General features: G+C 34.0%; 2 protein-coding genes across 10 annotated transcripts in view; one reads left to right on the top strand and one right to left on the bottom strand.

The window, feature by feature from the left end:
• Positions 1-19,107, bottom strand: part of LOC148951358 (14 kDa phosphohistidine phosphatase-like) — a 163,399-nt gene that overhangs the window by 29,215 nt on the left and 115,077 nt on the right. The window lies entirely within an intron of this gene.
• Positions 1-19,107, top strand: part of LOC148951359 (phosrestin-2-like) — a 97,939-nt gene that overhangs the window by 17,615 nt on the left and 61,217 nt on the right. The window contains exon 3 of the mRNA XM_089090251.1: positions 14,455-14,535. Coding sequence (XP_088946377.1) covers positions 14,455-14,535 — 81 coding nt within the window. The remainder of the gene's footprint in view (positions 1-14,454; positions 14,536-19,107) is intronic.

Raw genomic sequence — 19,107 nt, 5'->3', positions numbered from 1 at the left:
TGTCTTGGTTGTCTCTTATTTATTAGATATTCTCAGATATCTTTCTGTAGATCTTTTGACTCAAGGAGTTCAAATATAAGACGATAGATATCGATTTCTGTGCTCTGTGTGCAGGTATAGTTGGCTAGGCTCTTGGCTGATAGTGAGATTTTGTGGTGTTTGAAGCATTTTAACAGTTGTTTACAAAGCAAGGTATGTTGTGCAGACGTCGGCATATTACATTCAAATAGGCAATGGTCAATTGTTTCATTATTCATATTACAATGCCTGCAAAGAGGGGACAGGGGAATTGAACCACTTGAATTAGAAAACTTATATGAGAATGCAAGGAAATTTAGTCCATTTGTTCAAGAAAGAGTTCTATGATAAATTTTAGAAAGATACTTATTGGGAAAGGGGGAAAGGATAGGATTAATCCTATTAAAATTAATATCTGATAGCCTCCATCGGTAAATATCTCTAATTGGGACTGGTCTCCCACTTGGCTGGTCAATATTTATAGCATTTTTTGCTATTTCATCAACCTGATGATTACCACTTATGCCAGAGTGGCTAGGAATATACTGAAAATAAGTTTTTATGCCACTTGAAGCAAGATTATCAATAATACTGAGACTATGATAAGTGTCAATGTCCAACTTATATTGAGGAGCTGAGGCCAGCAACTCAAGGCTTAATAGAGAGTTGGAATATATTATAATATTATTTGAATTTGCAATCAAAGGTTGGTTTTCCTTAAGGTGTTCTAATGCCATGATTATGACATTTAACTCAGCAGACATTATAGATAAATTATTATATAATCTCTTGCCCATTGCAATTTTCAGGTCAGGAAGGAAAACACCACTTGCAACCTTCTCATTCATTTTTGACCCATCAACAAATACTTGGAAGGGATTTTTATACGTAATTGTATAAAGTTCTGCAACTTTTTTCTGGAAAAAAGCAATGGGGGTTAAATCTTTATTCCACTTTGAGAACTCATTATTTATTATGGGACTTGAACAATTCCATGGGGGGGATCGGGGGAAAGTGGGTGCAATAGATTTTGCTGGTATAAGGAACTTCTTCTGAATATTGGCATACTCATCTGCAATGCCTCTATACATGGCTGGATTTCTTAACCAATTATGTAGTGTGTGTGTGAGCTATTTGATTCAATTTTTGTAAGATGTTTTGTCAAGAGAAAGCTACGTCTCTCCCTTATTGTTGTTAATCCACTCTCCATAAGCAGAAACTTGGTGCTTGTGGGTTTCCTAAGACCAAATATGAGCCGTATTATATCATTTTGTGTTGTTTCAATTTTTTGCATCTGGGTCTTTGCACATACACAATAGACGATGAGCCCATAGTCAATATGGGGTCTTATATGGGATTTGTAAAATTGGAGTAAGGTTTTCTCCTTACAACCTCAGCGTGTGGAAAGAAGTCTTTTTAGTATATTTGCTTTTTTATAGCATTTTTTTATTGTGTTTGAAATGTGGAGGTGGAAATTAAGTTTTTGGTCAAGCATGAGACCTAGGTAATTAATAAGATTATCTTCTGGAATAGTTGTTTTATTTAGAGTTAGTTTTGCATTAACATGGTTTCGCTTCCGGTGAAATTGGATTATTTTTGACTTGGTGGGTGCAATGGCTAAATCTGAATGTTGAGAGAATTTTTCAAACTTGAAAAGTGACTTTTGCAGATTTGACTGTGCTATCTGGAAGGTGTTGCCAGATGACCATAGCACCAGATCATCAGCATATTGTAGATTTGTGTGGGGTAGGTTCATATCCCAGAGATATAGGGCAAATAGGAGGCAACTGAGGATTGCTCCCTGAGGTAGGCCTTTGGTTATTGTCTTTTGGGGTGAAGAGGCTGAACCAACATAAATGATGAAACTTCGCACTTCTATGAAGCATTTAATAAAAGATACTAGCTTAGGGGGTACTCCAAGGTTTGCAAGTTTGTTTAAAAGGATTTGGTGGTTCACATTGTCATATGCCCCTTCAAAATCTAGGAAAGCTGCAACTAGGAGATTATTTTTTGAGAAAGATTCATTTATTGCAGTTGTTAGCAAAATGAAAGCATCTGTTGAGGAGTGGTGTTTCCTGAAACCAGTTTGAGTGTGAGGGATCATATTATTTTTTTCAACAAACCAGAGGAGTCTGTGATAGATCATTTTCTCCATTATTTTCCCCATCACAGGAGTAATCATTATGGGTCTATAAGACTCAGGGTTATCTTTGGGTATATTTTTCTTTAGGATTGGTAGGAGGGACGAACATTTCCATATATTGGGGAACATAGAAGATGCCCAAGCGTGATTATAACAATTTAGCAGTTCTTGTTTGTATGAAGCTGTGAGATACTTTATCCATGTAGTGTGTATATTGTCACAGCTGCCGCTAGTTTTGGTCCTAATATGATGTATTGCATTATTCAATTCCTGGATTTAAAATGGATTAGTTATACACTCGGATCCTGGGCGTGGTTGGTAGTTTGGGTTCATAGGAATTGGGGAAAGTTTGCTTTGATTATTTGATGTTAGCTTATTAACAAAGAGTTGCCAACAGCTTAGGTTTTTCAATATCATTGTCATAATGGTTATTATTATGTAGTCTTTTTCCCAGAGATGTGGCTTATGACTTTTTGCATAATTGGCTCATGAGTTTCTCTGGAGAGATTATTTGCAAAATTATTCCAGTAATTATATTTAGCATATATTATAGTCCTTTTTAGATTAGATTCTGCTTGTAATTTTTTTAAATATGTAGTAGTTGATGGTTTTTTATGAACTCTGTCCTATCAGCTTTTTTTATTTTCCATTTATTTAAGCACTCATTTGTCAAAAATGCTTTAGGAATTTGTTCAGTGAATGTTTTCTTAGGTGTTGTCATGGGGCTAGCATGATTAGCTGATTTTATTGGTAAACACGTCCAGGCTTCAGCATGTGTGTCAACTGTAGTGCTTGAAGTGCATGAAATTTGAGTGAAACTTGTAATTTCATCATTTAGCTTATTTTGGAACATAGACCAATTTGCTTTAGTGTTGATATACTTGGAGGTATGAGATAGAGTTTCAGCAGGTTCATTTAGGGAGCAAACTATAGCAAAGTGGTCAGTACATAGACTACCAATTTTATTTATGTAAATTTTGTTCAAAAAATTTAATGACACAATTTTTAGGTCAATTTTGGAGAATCTGCCACTTTTGGGGTCGAAATATGTATTCAGGTTTGGAGGGGTAGCAACAGCTAATTCATTATTATTTGAAGTCATATGCTCAATGAATTTATCAGCTTTATTTGCTGGTTTATTCCCCCACAAAAGGCTGTGGGCATTGAAATCTCCACAGATAATGATATTTTTTAACATATTAGAATTATTTATATAATTAAAGAAATCCTTGGCATCTGCTCTTTGGCCAGTATGGCAATAAAAACTTATAATATAGGTTCTTATATTATTCAGCAAAACATTTATATCAACTACATGAACATCAGTTGCAAAATCGGTAAAATTTATACCACAAAATTTATTATGTTTTTAAATAATAGAGCTACCATGCCTTCTTTTCTCTTTAAGATCTATCGTTTCTGAGGATAGTATATCCCACAGACTTAATTTGTTGATTTTGGGTTAAATGAGTTTCCTGGAGGCAAGCAATATTAATGGAATTATTATTCATAAAAGATATTAGTTCATTCTGTGAGTGATCTTACAGTCCATTGAAGAATTGATATATGTTGTGTCGTTAATTTAATTTCCATATTGCTCAGTATTATTGTTCAGCTTTATTAAAAGAAAAGCAAAATGTCTTTTTGCTTGAATAAATTTATAATTTGGTATGTAGTTTATGTCAAATTCTACAATTATTTTTGTTTTCTGTAGTTGATGTTTTCTCGTATGTTCATGACCTGAACTGCATTACAGTTTAGAATGAATAAGTATATATTTGGGGATTGCGTTTTTGGTTGTGCATCCTGTTTGATGGTTACGGAATTAATTCTTGGTAGTATTTCTGGTTTGTTTCTTCTTGGGAGGGGGGGCCGGAATAACCTCATCGTACCGGATAAGGAGGCGTGCTGGCTTGGCGATTCCTTCTCATGGGGAGTTGAGCTGGGGGGCTTAGAAGATGGTGTTTTATATGGGGTGCGTGATGCCTTGGGAGCGATTGACTTTGGGGTTCTGGTTGGTTTCATTACAGGCTTTATTTGGTATTGTTGGGGAGCATTTGCTTTCATTGCTGCAAAGGGGTATAGGATGGCTTTCTCTGTTGATATTTGGATTGTTTGAAATCTTTTCTTGTAAGCAGGGCTTAACGATTTATTTGTAGACTCATGAGGGCTTTTGTAATTGATGCATGTAGGCTGATTGTTGTTGCAAGTTGTCAACTCTTTAGGATGGAAAGCTTTGCAATTACTACACTTTTGGATAATTTCATTGCATTTATTTGTCGTGTGTCCCAGTTTGAGACAATTCTGACACTGGATAGGCTTAGGTTTGTATTCCTTGTGTGGTTTGATTTGTCCAAATAGGAATAATTTTTCTGGGATATTAATTTTTTCCTTCAGTGTGAATAAGAAGGATCTACTAGTTTTTAGGCCATTAGAGTTAGGTTTGCCAAGTTGGGTAACATCCTTAACTGGGATTGTGTTTCCAGCCCTATCTGAGAGGCCTTCTTTTAACTCCTGAGTGGATATCTCTTGGGGAACCTTATGAACAACTATTTTTGTTTGTGATCGTTTTGGGTTCCAATTAGATGCAATAAGTTGGGTATTTAGAAAGCATTTTAGGTTGATTATTGCATTCGCTGATTTCTGATCTTCTACAGCTATTAGCAGAGATCCATCACAGTTAATATTAAGAGAAAACATTGATTTTAACAATTTAAAAATTGCAACTCTTATTGCAGAGATCATTTTTATTTCAAAGGGGGTAGTAGGAGTAATTTTAAGGTAAATTCCTAAGTTTTTGGAGGGAGGATCTTGGGCAGGGAGAGGGGAAATGCTTTTGATTGGGGAGATTTTTTTCCTTTTTTTAGAGCTTCTAGAGAGCACCTCTTGAAACCCATTATCATCATTTATGGTTACATTAGCTCCTACACTTATCATTAGCCCCTACACTAGCTCCAATTCTCCGAATTAGAGCTATCATTTGAACTTTGAGATAGTGTGCTTGACCAGCCATGATGGGTATCTTTCACTATGGCACTTTCACTGGAATTTGATTTTGGATCTGGTGGGACTTTTTTTTTGGAGAACTTCTAAACATTGCCTATTGGAAAAAGCTTTAAAAAAAAAAACTAAAACAAGAAGGGAAAATACAATGATATCAAACCGTCTGCACTATACTATGGGGAGGAGAAACACCACAGTATAGCTCTGAGGATGAGTTGAGCAGGATTGGTTTGGTACAACTGCTGATTAGAAGCGATAATAATTCACAAGAAAATATATTTTAATTTTCTTATATGGTTGCTGTTGACCCACCCAAAACTAAAAATTTTGGGTTGCTGTCTTGTTACCCACCCAAAACTAAAAATTTTAGAAAATTTGCCTGATTTTTGAAAAAAGGGGAAGCAGCCCCCAAAAAAGCAAGCGATCTTACTGAAAATCCTTTATTAGATACATCATATCAGAGAACCCGTAGAGGTTTCAAGCTCCAATCTTCAAAATGTGGAGTTTTGCATTGTTTTTCAGAAGAAACATCGTCGATGCATGTTTATTTGTTTTGGTTTTTCCCAGGGGTGATTGTATGAAACCGAAGGTCCAAGATAATTGGAGGGAGCTCATTCAAACAAAAACTTAAAGCTCTTTTTTAAGCGACCATACAGATTGGGCCAATGGAAAGTCTAGTTTTCTGCCATTTTAGGGCACCAAACTACGACTTCACTCCAAAGAGGGCGAATTTGCAATCAATTAGAATTCTGAGAAGCTAATTGATTTAAAAGTATATATAACTATATTTTAGGCTAACATTTCAACCAAGTTGATTCGCTTTATTTGTAATAAAATTAGGATATGTTTGGTGATCTGTAATTTCGTATCAGCTATAAGGAGGGGGAGTGAGTCATTGTTTAGGTGGGGATAAAACAGGTTCCTAAAAAAGTACATTTTAATGGACAAACCACTTACTCTTCATGAGGCTTCAGATAAATGTTGAAAGATGTAGGGGGGGAGTAGTATTAATTAAAATGTTTCTCTATACAGCTAAAATATTACATTCCTACATCTACCAGCACAGAAGTGGAAAAGGCAAGGCAGACCATCATCAGCCCCGCCAGGAAATTTCTGTGGGGTGGCAAATACTGCTAGGAACTTAGTTTTCAGCAATTTTAAATGGTAATATTTTCTTTTTCTATTTATATGAAGTACTTCAATGTATTTAAAGAAATGTATGTAAGGTATTTAATGATAAGAAAATCCTATGCTATAGGTTGTGATGGCTTCAGCTATGTAGAAGACCAAAGGTCTAAAAGAATTTCCATCCATACAAACAATAATACTCCTTTTCATCCAACCGAAATTCTTTAGTAGTAATATTAACAAGGCTATTAATTGCCAATTTTTAAGTATATTCAAATTTAATCCAAAATTGAAATTGCAAATTTAAACGTAGGACGGTACTAATCAACGTACAATTATTGGTTTACACATTTTAAAAGCAATTAACCGGGCATTTAAGCCTTGGCGGATCCAGGGGGCGAGGGGAGCAACCCCCCCCCCCACCTAACGTAGACTAAAGTAGTTTAATTTACTTAATTAACGCAAGTTTGCGTTAATCAAACTTGTTCCTAACGCATGTTTACCGGATCAACCTAATTTGCGCCCCCCTGAAAAAAAATCCTGGATCCGCCCCTGTAATGGACCGGTGCCTCAAATTATGTCTTGCTGAGCCCTGGTTATGATTTTGAAAACAAATCAGAAATTGAATCAAAAAGAGAACAGAAAGCAAGGAACAGATTTGAAACCTATTTGAACAGATTATTCTTTATGTGAAGGGGGCCGTTTCCTTCTTAGCTCCTTACTCTTTACTGTAAAGTTTGGCTTTTGTCCAAATTTTTAAAGAAAATTTGCAATTGAAAGGAAAAAGATTTTTCAAAGCACTAAAAAAACTTTTGTTTAATGAGCAAGGTGTTGAGAAGGGGGCGGTTCCCCTTATATACAGAGTAATTTCAATTTGTTTTAAGTTTTAAACTTGTTCCTTAATTTAGTTGGAAAACCTTTTCTATTTATTTAATTATATCTGATGAAACTGTAAAGATTTACGAATACTATACTTTTGGTAAGGCAGAAAAACGACCAATATTTCAATGATCACCGCTTATATTTTGTTTGGTAATCAAACGGTTCGAGGTAAAGAACTGTAATTAAGGAGAAATTATTAAGTATATGACGGGGGTTGCCCCCTCCTCAACACCTCGCTCTTTACGCTAAAGTTGAAATTTTGTCCCAATTCTTCAAAAACGACTCCTGTAACACAAGGGTCGTTTAATTAGAGCAATACGTAACTTGTTTTTTAAAGTCCCGAAAAAATGCAGCGTGAAGATTGAGGTGTTAAGGAGGGGGCAACCCCGCTCATATACGTAATAATTTCTGTTCGTTTTAAATTTCAATGTTGCTCTTTACTTTCCGTTGAAAATTATTTTTTTTTTATTTAATGAAGCGTAGAGAGAAACATTTTTCTAAAGGCATTGGAAAAAGTATGTCAATTAAAGTAAAAGTATTTAAAGATGAAAAAAGAAAGTAATTACAAAAAATACACAAAACAATAGCCTACATACAAAAACTAAGATATAAACCTCTAGCAATCAGTTCTGTTGAACAATGCCGAAGCGTTGGACGGATATTTTTTAACAATATCGACAGTTTTGGACTTGGTTACCAGACACCAAAATATTTAATGCCTTTAGACTCAATTGCTTATAAGAAGTAACGCATTATCCAAGTAGTTTGTTCAAAGTAAAACATTAAAACTAATATTAAGAAAATCAAATAATTTTTTTTTAATTCAATATTTTTTATTTAATTTTGAATACCAAAAACCAATATATTTGACACCTGTATACTTCATAGCTGTAAAAAATTAAATCTTTTTGAAAGTAAAAACTAGATATATACAATCACTCCTGAAAAAAAAAATGATAATAGAAGACAAAAAACGTATCCGTTCAGGGGGAAAACACAGAAATTCCCAGCATTCAGTTCATGGGTACTCTGGCAATGCAAGCAAAAGTTGACGACATATTTTTTACCGAAATGCCCCTTATTAAATTGTTTTCTATTATTATACGAACCCCTTATTAAATTGTTTTCTATTATTATACGAACTTTCTTGTTTACTAATAACTGCACTAATTACTAATAAACAAATACATATTTAGAATCACCACAAAAAGCTGATTCTTTGATTTAATCTTAATCAATAGTTAGTTGTTGCTCCAACCAAATCATATTAAAAAATGTTTCTGGAAATCCAGAAAGGGGTCACTCAGTCACAAATTAGAATTTGTATTTTCTTTAATCTATTTCTGGGTCAAAATCTATTGGCAGGCAGCCAACAATGGGACAGCACACATTTTGTGCATGGTTTCCCCCTATTCTGTTCTCTTTCCTTTGGTTTCCTTATAATTACTTCACAGTCCCAAATTTCCAGGGGGACATGCCCCTCCTGCCGGCACCCATGCTTATGCACAAGCTTTCTTGGACGTATAATCGTTTTGACCCTTACTCTAACAAATAAAACAGATTATTAGTTGCAAGAACAAGTGACAACCGTTTAGAATAAGCCAGGACTGTCCAGGAGAGTGTTATAAAACTGTCCGTTCAAGACCTTGAACTTCTTGCTATGCTCGTGCTGATACATAAGATTCTTTATTATCACGAAATAACTCATTTACCGACAACATATCAATTCTCTTATTTCATGGCATTTCTAAGCTGTAAGAGTTTCAGCCTCTGAGTTGATTGTAATTTCTCTTGTCGCACACTTCGCATGGTTTAAACGCTTTCGATTGGGATTTTTGGTTGGGACATTTGGTGAATTTTTTTTAATGTAAAAAAAATTATGCAAAGCCATGCAAAAGTTCATGTTACTACCAAATAAGCGGATGTTAATAATATAGATGCACATAGGAACAGGGAGCTCTGAGACTGGTAGTAAAGATCCCCCGAAAAAAAAGAGTGAAGAATAAGACTTCTAAACATGAACTTTGAGTCGGAGTTATACATATATTTCTTTTCCTCTTTAAACGTTTATTTCTCCCGAAAAAATTTCCTTACTGACCAATACTAACCTCGCTTTAATGGAAACCAAGTTTTTTGTTGATTGCTAAAATAGGGTTTAATACGTTTAATTATCATTTCTTCCCGATTCTATATTCGAATCAAGTGAATTTCTTACAAGAGCAGGATTTTACAAGAGCAGGATTTTACAAGAGCAGGATTTATTTTCATTTCTTCCCTTTTCCTGTTTACAAAATAAAATGGTTCCTTAGGATTTCCTCTGAAAACTCGGTAAGACTGGCTGTAAATTTCTATAGACAGAGATAGGGTACTAACTCTTATTTTCTACCCAAAATTATTTTCTACAACCCTCTAGTAAATGTCGCGATGAAATGGATTTAGGGACCCTATAGCCATGGAGGTTAATGTGGGTACGATAGACCCCCGTCCATCTTCGAAACACTACTGAGACCTAGTACTTCTGATCAATTTCGGTTGAGATCCGATAACTCTTTGTGCTAGCTGTCTCGATGACATGAGTTTGGGTACCCTCCCCTTTCCCTTCCCCAAAAGGTTGCATCGGTTCTAGATTCTCAAAAAGCATAACTAAAACACTTGCTTTTACTTCCAAAGTTGGAATTAAATGCGACACTAAAGGGGCCAACTAGGATACTTGCTCTAACTTTCCCCTAAGTTTGGTTGAGATCCAATGCCTCTTTTTGGTAGAAGTTCTGAAGAAGAAGAAAAAAAAAGACAGATTAAGCTTTTCAGAATTATTTCCTATTAATCTAGAGGGTATATGAAACCTCCGGTATCGAAGAAATGATTTCATGTTCCACATCACTCTGAAATAATATGATCCTTAAGAGGTTTACTTTCGAAGCTAGGACGGTTTTGTTTTTTCTATTTAATTTACGGGGAAACAAACTACCGTTACTGCGCTACAGATCACTCATCGAATAAAAAAGAAAAAACGACAAAACCTTTGATACTCTAAACATAATTGATACTTTTGTTCAGAACCTATAAGAATAGATGCTTCAAAATGAATTTTTCGAGTGGAAGTTTATTTTTTTGAATCTCTTTTTTGGCAAGGACAATTGGAACTTCACCGATACTTGAGTCTCTAACCACACATCAAACATTCACTGTGCTTGAAAGTCTTAGTTTTATGGGCCTAACTATAAAAGGGCTTCTTCTTTAAAAAAGGGCTAAATATAAAAGGGCTTAAATATAAGGGCTAAAAGGGTTTTTAATTGTGGAAAATAACATTCCTGCAATGTCATTTGAATGAACAAGACGCGATATTGTCAGCTTAGATTTGGAAGGAGGGAACGCCAGCTTTGTGTTTCGTATTGGTGGCAGCATTTACAAAATCAGCGCAAGACCACTTAAATCTAAAACTGCTTTACCGATTAATGCAAATCCCAGGCACATAGAATTTTAACCAAATCCTTTAAGGGTTCGGTAGGTATTTTCACCTTCAATTTTTTTTTTGCATGAAATCTCATTTTTTTTTTTATTTTAGAGGGATAGTCTCTAAAAATATGTAAAATTTTCCTAAGAACCTTAGAGGATATCTTGAAAAAAAAATCAAACTGAAAATAGCGAAAAAATCATAAAAGGATTTGGTTATGATCTTATTCGTTTGAAATTAGCATAAAAGGGTAAAAAACTTCCATTCTGTGCTTAAAATCTCGAGATCAATGTCAGGGAAACATTCGTTAAATCACTTAAAGAGAAGTACAACGGATTCATTCGCCTGACAAGCTAGAAAAATCAGCTATCCATTCCATACAGGCGTATTGCCAACTTTCGAACAAAGAATTCTTTCTGGATTAAGTCTCATTTTCAGCCTTTCTACGCTGACTTATTTGAGCAAGGGATTGGAAATTTGACATCTATTCAGCTTACAACTTTCGGAATTCACTTTAAAAAATATCGATTCAACAATTTTGAGCATCGTAGGGAAAAGGTAATATTTTCAGAAACGTAATATCAGTAGTAACCTCGACGTAAGCAATGGAAAGACCTGATTGTTTCTAATATTATCATGGTGGTGAGGCATCTGTGTCAGAGCCTTTCTTTACTTTTCGCATTACCCTTGTATTTTGGCCGTTTAAACAATAATTATTTTATTTTTGTCAGAAATGCGATGTCATAGAGTTTATATAACCATAGCACTTAAAAACTATCCCACCCGTATATACAATCCATTAGGTTCTCTCTACTTTATCATATTCTTTGCATTAGCCTATAAATTAGGGAGAGGAAACAAACTAGTCAGTTGCCTCATTAAGAGTAACGGTTTTCTAATTGTAATACCGTTTACACAACTAACATGGGCATTAATTTCCAATCAACATCTTGCAAGGGCCTATCTAATTTTTTCTCGCTACGAGGGAATTCGGTTCTAAGAATGGTAAAATAATAAAAAACACAGGTTTGTTCGATTACAGCATCATTCGATTCTAGTTCATTAAGACTAAAAATTTATAATTAAACATAGAGGTGGATTAAAAAGGAGAATAATAGTTAAGAGTGACGAGCTGATGAATTATAGATTTATTCCTATATTCTTCGGTCCAAAATCAGAACCACTTTATCACATAATACAGGTTTTAGTATTTATTCCTAGATGCTGTTTTCTGTTGTTGTTTTTTGTCTGGAAAACATGTTTCGAGAGTAAAAAAAATATAACGATTAGGAGCATGAAAATATATTTCAACATTCCTATTGTCATATCTTCAAAATCTATATAACGACAAATTTATTTGATATACAACTCCAATACTGATAATGATATTGAATTTGAAATTTATCAAAAAAAAGTGTAAGTGCAATAGTTTGGACCGCACTTACTCGATTCATCTTTGGTCGGCTTCACCGACTAAAGTGTTGCAGAAGCAACAATTTGGTTCTGTTTCCTGTTTAGTTGTCGAGCCCTAAGAAATTTTAAAATGGTAAGCTATGCAATAAGAAGAATTTTTTCTAAAAGAAATCTAATATTTATTCAAACGTGTTTATTTCAAAAACATGTTGCATGGGTAAGCTAAGGCTATACTTTACCTCACGACATAGCCTCTATTATTTGTTTTAGATGTATTTGATGGTAAAGGAAGATTTGATTCTATCACTAAGTGATTGTTACATAAACACTTAACTAACAATTGCTAAACAACGTCACTGCCTTTTAATATTCACATGTGTGCATGAAGACCAATTTCCCTATGTATCTAAATGTGAGGAAACAAATAGGATGTAGACCAATTAGCACACTGATGCAGCCCTTCGTTCCTGGATCACTAATGAACAAACCCAGAAGAGAGTGAGTAAGACACAGACCGTAGTCTGCTATAACTGGATACCTAAAAAGGATACCAATTTAAGGTGTTACGTCGAAAAAAAACTGGGAGTATTTTTTTAATACGATTTTTACCCAGGGGGGGGGGGTCATGTTGAGCAAGTGATAGTTCCTCATATAGAATCTTACCCTGGTATCCAATCATTTTAGAGGTATCGAACACCCTTGCTTAAAAGGACATGATGGACGTACTGCCGGCAATTGTTTGTTGGATACTGCCACGCAGCGTAGCATTTCATCACTAAACATATAAGCCTGTGTGGTTCAATATGAAATGGGCAGTTACTAACAAAAAAACTTGAAATTCCATTCTACAGTTTTTTTTTGTTAAAAACTTGTATGCACATTATTTAACAATCACAAATCCATGTTTAAGAGAAAGTCAATGGATCTCTAATTGGGGGGGACGTCATAAAGCATCAATAGGTGTATTTTAGGTTTAAATTTCATAGCAGCATAGAAAGGGAGGGGGTCAATTCACATCAAACCTTCCTTCAATTGAAACAATATTAACGAAGAAATACCCTTTCATCGAAGGAAGGGTAAATTCAGAGTTGACTAAGTGGAGTAATGCCCTTTTATTGTTGAGACAAATAAGTAGTTATGATTGTTTTAAAGCAGTTTTCAGGATTTTGGTCAGCATTTTCTACTGGCGAATAATAAGCAACAGGGTACTGCTTTAAGGACCTCTTTAAGAGATTAATTGACGATGAAATCAGTTAGAATATTAAGAAAAGCACCAAAAGACGCATTTACTGGTGTGTTCACGTTCAACCTTGCTACGTAATAGAAAATACTCAAAACTTAAATAACTCACACTCCAATTTTTTCCACGATGCATCACAGCATAGAAGTTGTCAACCCATTAAAATTTTCAAAATAATGCACTTCATGTGCAAATTTTTGCCAAAATTTTGACGCAACATAAATTTAACATCTCTCCAAGGAGTATTGATCAGCGTTAAAAAGGACACAGGGTCCCTTTTACTTCAAAACGAGTGAGTGATTTTGATGAAAATTACTACATAAAGTTCAGAAATATATGAGAACTCTATTGTAGAGGTTTCAAGCCATTGTCTAGATAAATGGGAATTCCTGTATTTTTTCAAGAAGGATGGGCTGGGAAGCATGTTTACTTGTTCGTTTTTGTTTTTTTACCCGACAAGAACGTAAAAAAAGCAGTGATATTCCCTTCTCTTTTGTGGCGCAAAATAAAAACCTTAATCCAAAGGGAGCCAAAAAGCTATCTGTGAAAATTTCGAGACGGCGAATCCATTTAGATTTATCGAAAAACTGTATATTGAGCTTTTCAGTTTCCGAGACAGTAATTAAGATTTATGGGCATTTTGGGAAGGGGGATATTTCTACGGTTATTTTCCGGGGAAAATACCCAGAACCCAAGGTATTCTAGCAAGCGTTTGGCCCAAAGCGGTCTTGAAAGAAGTATATCAATGCTAATTGTCTTGCTAAGATCGAATATAAGCTATGATGGAAATAAGAGTAGGCCTACCTAGGACTTGAAATCCATTTATTTTATTTTTTAATCTAGAGAACTATGTTCGCACATGTACTTTTCAGACACGAGTTATCTATACAGAGATTTATTTTCAAATTCCAAAAACACAAAAATAGGTAATTTACATCACAATTAAAAGAAACCAAGGAAACGGTGGAGTTGTGCCAGAACCCCCTATAGAATATGGGGTTCTCTATAGGACGCCACTGATTGCGATACATCTCTAATTTTTATTTTTTTAATTCAATGTAAAAATGTATCTAACCAGCCCCGTATCAGTGACGAACATCTTTTCGGTGCTGCCTCCTCCCCTCCAAAAAATTGAGCTACATCTTTAGAAAACTAACATAAAAACTTTTTTAGAATTGATGAGGATGAAAATGAAACATCAAATGACAAGGGAGAAGATGTACGATGCGATGGAGCGGAGTATTCACAATGCAGGTATGAAAAGACGCCATTCAAAGTGAGTTTGACCAGAAACAGATGATAAAAAAAAAAATGAAACTGTAAAAGTAACTAGAACTTTGGTTAATTTAAGACTATTTTTTTTATACTTTGGTTAATAAACCATTTTTTAAGATTTGATTTTAAAAATAACAACAGTTAGAAAATCGTTCGGAAAATCAATTTAGATTTTTATCTTTTCCTACTCGAATTTTCCTTACCACATATTTTTCTGAATATTTTTATTGAACTTCTCATGACAAAACTCAGTGCCCAAAACTCATAGTGAGGTTATTTTCCACCTACAAAATGCAAGAACGTCTCTCCTGTCAAACTCCAATCTTACAGCTCCTGCTCACGAATGGACGCAATTAACAACGAACACCTCTCCATTCCATCTCGCGTTTTTAAAACATTAGATGTCAAACTTCACTAGCAGCATCCAACAATAAACAGTATTCATAAGTATTCATGTCTTAATATAAAGTTGGGTATGTGTTAGTATATATATATATATATATAAATATATATATATATATATATATATATATATATATATATATATATATATATATATATATATATATATATATATATATATATATATATATATATATATATATATATATATATATATATATATAATTTATGTGTTTTAGTTATACCACAAAACACTTGTTTGTTCAGATCCTGGGCTCTTTCAAGAAAAACATCAGAGCAATCCTGGTTTAAAGTTGCCAAAAAAAATTTGATGTCGAAATACCCTATTTCATATTTAAAATAACTTCGGATTTGTTTTCTAAATATGAACTTCCTTAACATGAGAAATCTTAAAATAACGGTAGTAACCCCCCCCCCTTCTCATCTCAGCTGCAATGTACTAAAATCACATAATTAGATCATGTAAAACTATAACGTATTATAAAGTATACAAAGTAAAGTATTGTAAAATATAAAGTACTGTAAAGTATGTAAAACTATAAAGATTATGTAAAGTATTATATAAAACTATTAATGTACTATACAACCATATATAAAAAACTTCCTTCGGCATGTTCGAAGCGTATCAATCCATTTTTCGGGTCACTGACATTTTTATTAGCATTTAAAAAATCTTGGGGTAGGTTCTTAAACAAAATATCGCCTTGTGTTCACAAAAAAAAATACCAAGAAAATAAAGAGCAGCGAAAATGAACATAATTGTCCATAATACTTTTGCGGCAGGTCCACCTGACCCCAATCCCCTCACACCCCCCCTGTGCGATAAAGTCCGAATTTATGCTTCAGTACAAAGTGTACATTTTAAAACGTTTACTTTTAATGACACCATATAAAATAAGTGTGGGAAAAAGATTGGAGTTTCCATTGGAGAGGATGGCTTCGGTTCACCACTGTCACCTAATTCTACTTTCATCTATATCTTCTTTCATCTACTTTATAAGCTTCGGTTTAAAAATATTTTTCAACCTTATACACAGTATCTATTGGCACGTTCTCAAGCCCTCGCGACAAAATCGTACACGCTAATCCCTACGAAATGCAATTTGGATGCAATAGGCCCTTTCTATGGATGAAAATAAAAAGAATATAACTAAAGTGTCACATTCTAAGCGTTTGACCAAAAAACTTGGCGCTGGGGGTGCAGCTACACAGATCATGAGCTCTTGTTGATCCTACTCCAGTTATTAATTAAAAAAAAACTTTCCGAAAAATAAGTTTTTCCAAGAAAAGTAAAGGCCATTTTAAACTTAAGCTCAGCAGATACAAATATATTTTAAAATTCAAATCAAAACGACCAGAAATTACTATTAAAGTATAAATGAAACCCAAAACGAACAGAAATTAAATAAACAATCATAGCAAAAAACATACAACATTTAATAGTATGACTGAACAAATTGATTTTAGAGTGAGTAATACTTAGATAGAAAATGAAAATCAAGCTTAAAACGAAAAAAAAAAATTCCTATTGAAGTATAAATGAAACTTAAAACGAACAGAAATTACACAAACAATCAATGCAAACAAAGATACAATAGATATTATTGTAAATTAATATATAAATCTTAAAACGCGTGAAACTTATATTGAATATGCAAATCAAGCTTGAAACGAACAAAAATCACTACAAACAAGAGTTTGGGTATGACCTCCTTCTCTCATTGTAAAAGTCTAAAACCTACTACGACATTGGCGCTTTACTGAAAACCAATTTTATGACAAATATTTTCTTTTGTACTTAATATTGAAAATAAACGTTAAAATTATAGTAACATTTTGAACTGACAAGCTTTCAGCAATTAGTATCATTGTACATAAACATCAAATATTCAGTTTAATTTATTAGCTCTTTTTAAAGTTGTTAAAGACGAATATAGTTTCACTACAAACAAGTGTTTGGATACTGCCTCCTTTCCTAACTGTAAATAAAAACCAAAAGCCTACTGTGAGATTGGCGCTTAACTGAAAACAGATTATATTACAAATATTTTCTTTTCCAGTTCTTACAGCATTGAAAATAAAAATACAAATACAGTGAAATAAATTCTTGAACTGATGGATCTTTCAACAATTAATATCATTTTTCATAAATTTTTAAATTTGATGTTTTATATACTTTCCAAAATTTCAAGACGCATATATTTTTCAGTAAAGCTCCAATGACGCAGAAGGTTTTAGACTTTTACAGTGAGAGAAGGAGGTGATACCCAAACTGTTGTCTGTAATGATTTTTGTTCGTTTCAAGCTTGATTTGCATATTCAAGTTAAGTTTCACTCGTTTTAAGATTTATTTATTAATTTACATTAATATCTATTGTATGTTTGTTTGCATTGATTGTTTATGTAATTTCTGTTCGATTTAAATTTCATTTATACTTCAGTAGGATATTTTTTTTCGTTTTAAGCTTGATATTCATATTCAATCTAAGCATTACTCGCTTTACGATCTATTTATTCATTTATATTAGCACTTGTTGTATGTTTTTGCTATGATTGTTTATTTAATTTCTGTTCGTTTTGTGTTTCATTTATTCTTTAATAGTGATTTCTGGTCGTTTTGAGTTTGAATTTGAAAATATATTTGTATCTGCTGAGCTTAAGTTTAAAATAACCTTTAATTTTCTTTGAAAAACTTATTTTTCGAGAATTTTTTTTTATTAATTTTTGTTCGTTTTTGATTGCAAAAAATTTCAAGTTTTTAAAAATTCCTTATTTCAAAAGCAAACATTAAAAAAAAAATCAAATATTCATCAAAGTATCAAAACTGATATCAAAGTAAAAATATCAAAGTGAAAAAATGGGTTTGTGTCAACCTCAGAGTTTTTATTATCTGATGTTTGAACTATTTTTAACGAAATTGCTATCTCAAAATTTTTATCGGATGGTTTTGGGGAAAAAGGGCGTGGGGGACTAGATTAAGCTTCGGCCTCTTTTGATTCTTTAAAAGTGAACTAGAACTTTCTATTTTCAATCAAATGAGCCCTCTCTGAAGTTTATACGAGTATCCCTTCTATAAGAACCATATATATCCCCAGAGCATAACTTACAACACCTGTCCCTGGGCCCTAGGGGGTTGTGTCGACCCGGGAGTTTTAATATCTGATGGTTGAACTATTTTTAACAAAATGGTCACCTCAAATTTTTATCGGATGGGTTTATCCATCCAATACACCCAAAGGCGTGGAGGGCGGGAGGGGCTAGTTGCCCTCCGATCTTTTTTCACTCTAGGAACATGAACTAAAACTTTTCATTTCCATTCAAATGAGCCCTCTCTGAAGTTTATACGAGCATACCTTCCATAAGAACTATCTATGCCCTCAGAGCAATACTTAAAATGCCTGCCCCGGCCCTGGGGGAGGGGGTCGTGTCGACACAGGAGTTGTTTCTTATCTGATCTTTGAACTATTTTTAACAAAAAGGCTACCTTAAATTTTTTATCAGATGTATTTGGAGAAAAGGGGCTTGGGGGGCCAGTTGCCCTCTGATCACTTTTGACTCTTAAAAAGGTCACTAGAACTCTCGATTTCCAATCGAATGAACCCCCTTTGAAGTTTATACGACGACCCTTTCTATATGAAGTGCCTCTGGGAAAAAAATAAATGGAGTGTGGGGTGAGGCTAGCTGCTGTCAAATTACTTTTGACTCTTAAAAAGTGAATTACAACTTTCAATTTCCAATCAAATGACCCCTCTATGAAGTTTATACGAGCATCCCTTCCATAACAACCATATATACCCCAAGGGCATAACTTACAACGCCTACCCTAGGGCCCTGGGGGACTGTGTCGACACCGAAGTTTTTTGTAATCTCAACTTTTAACTATTTTTAACAAAATATCTATCTCAAAATTTTCATCTGATACATTTAGGACGTGGAGACGGGGGGGGGGGCTAGTTGCCCTCCGATCTATTTTTAATCTTAAAAATTGAACAAGAAATGTCAATTTCCAATCAAATGAGCCCTCTCCGAAGTTTATACGAGCATCCCTTCCATAAGAACTATATATGCCCCTAGAGCATTACTCATAACGCCTGCCTGCGGGCCCTGGCAGGTTCCGTCGACACAGGA

Source organism: Artemia sp. Qi Xiang Cuo, chromosome 6 (genome assembly GCF_049724085.1).
Source record: "Artemia sp. Qi Xiang Cuo chromosome 6, ASM4972408v1, whole genome shotgun sequence".
NCBI lineage: Eukaryota > Metazoa > Arthropoda > Branchiopoda > Anostraca > Artemiidae > Artemia > Artemia sp. Qi Xiang Cuo.
The sequence above is the reverse complement of the archived record's forward strand: the minus strand, read 5'-3'. Positions and strand labels throughout refer to the sequence as shown.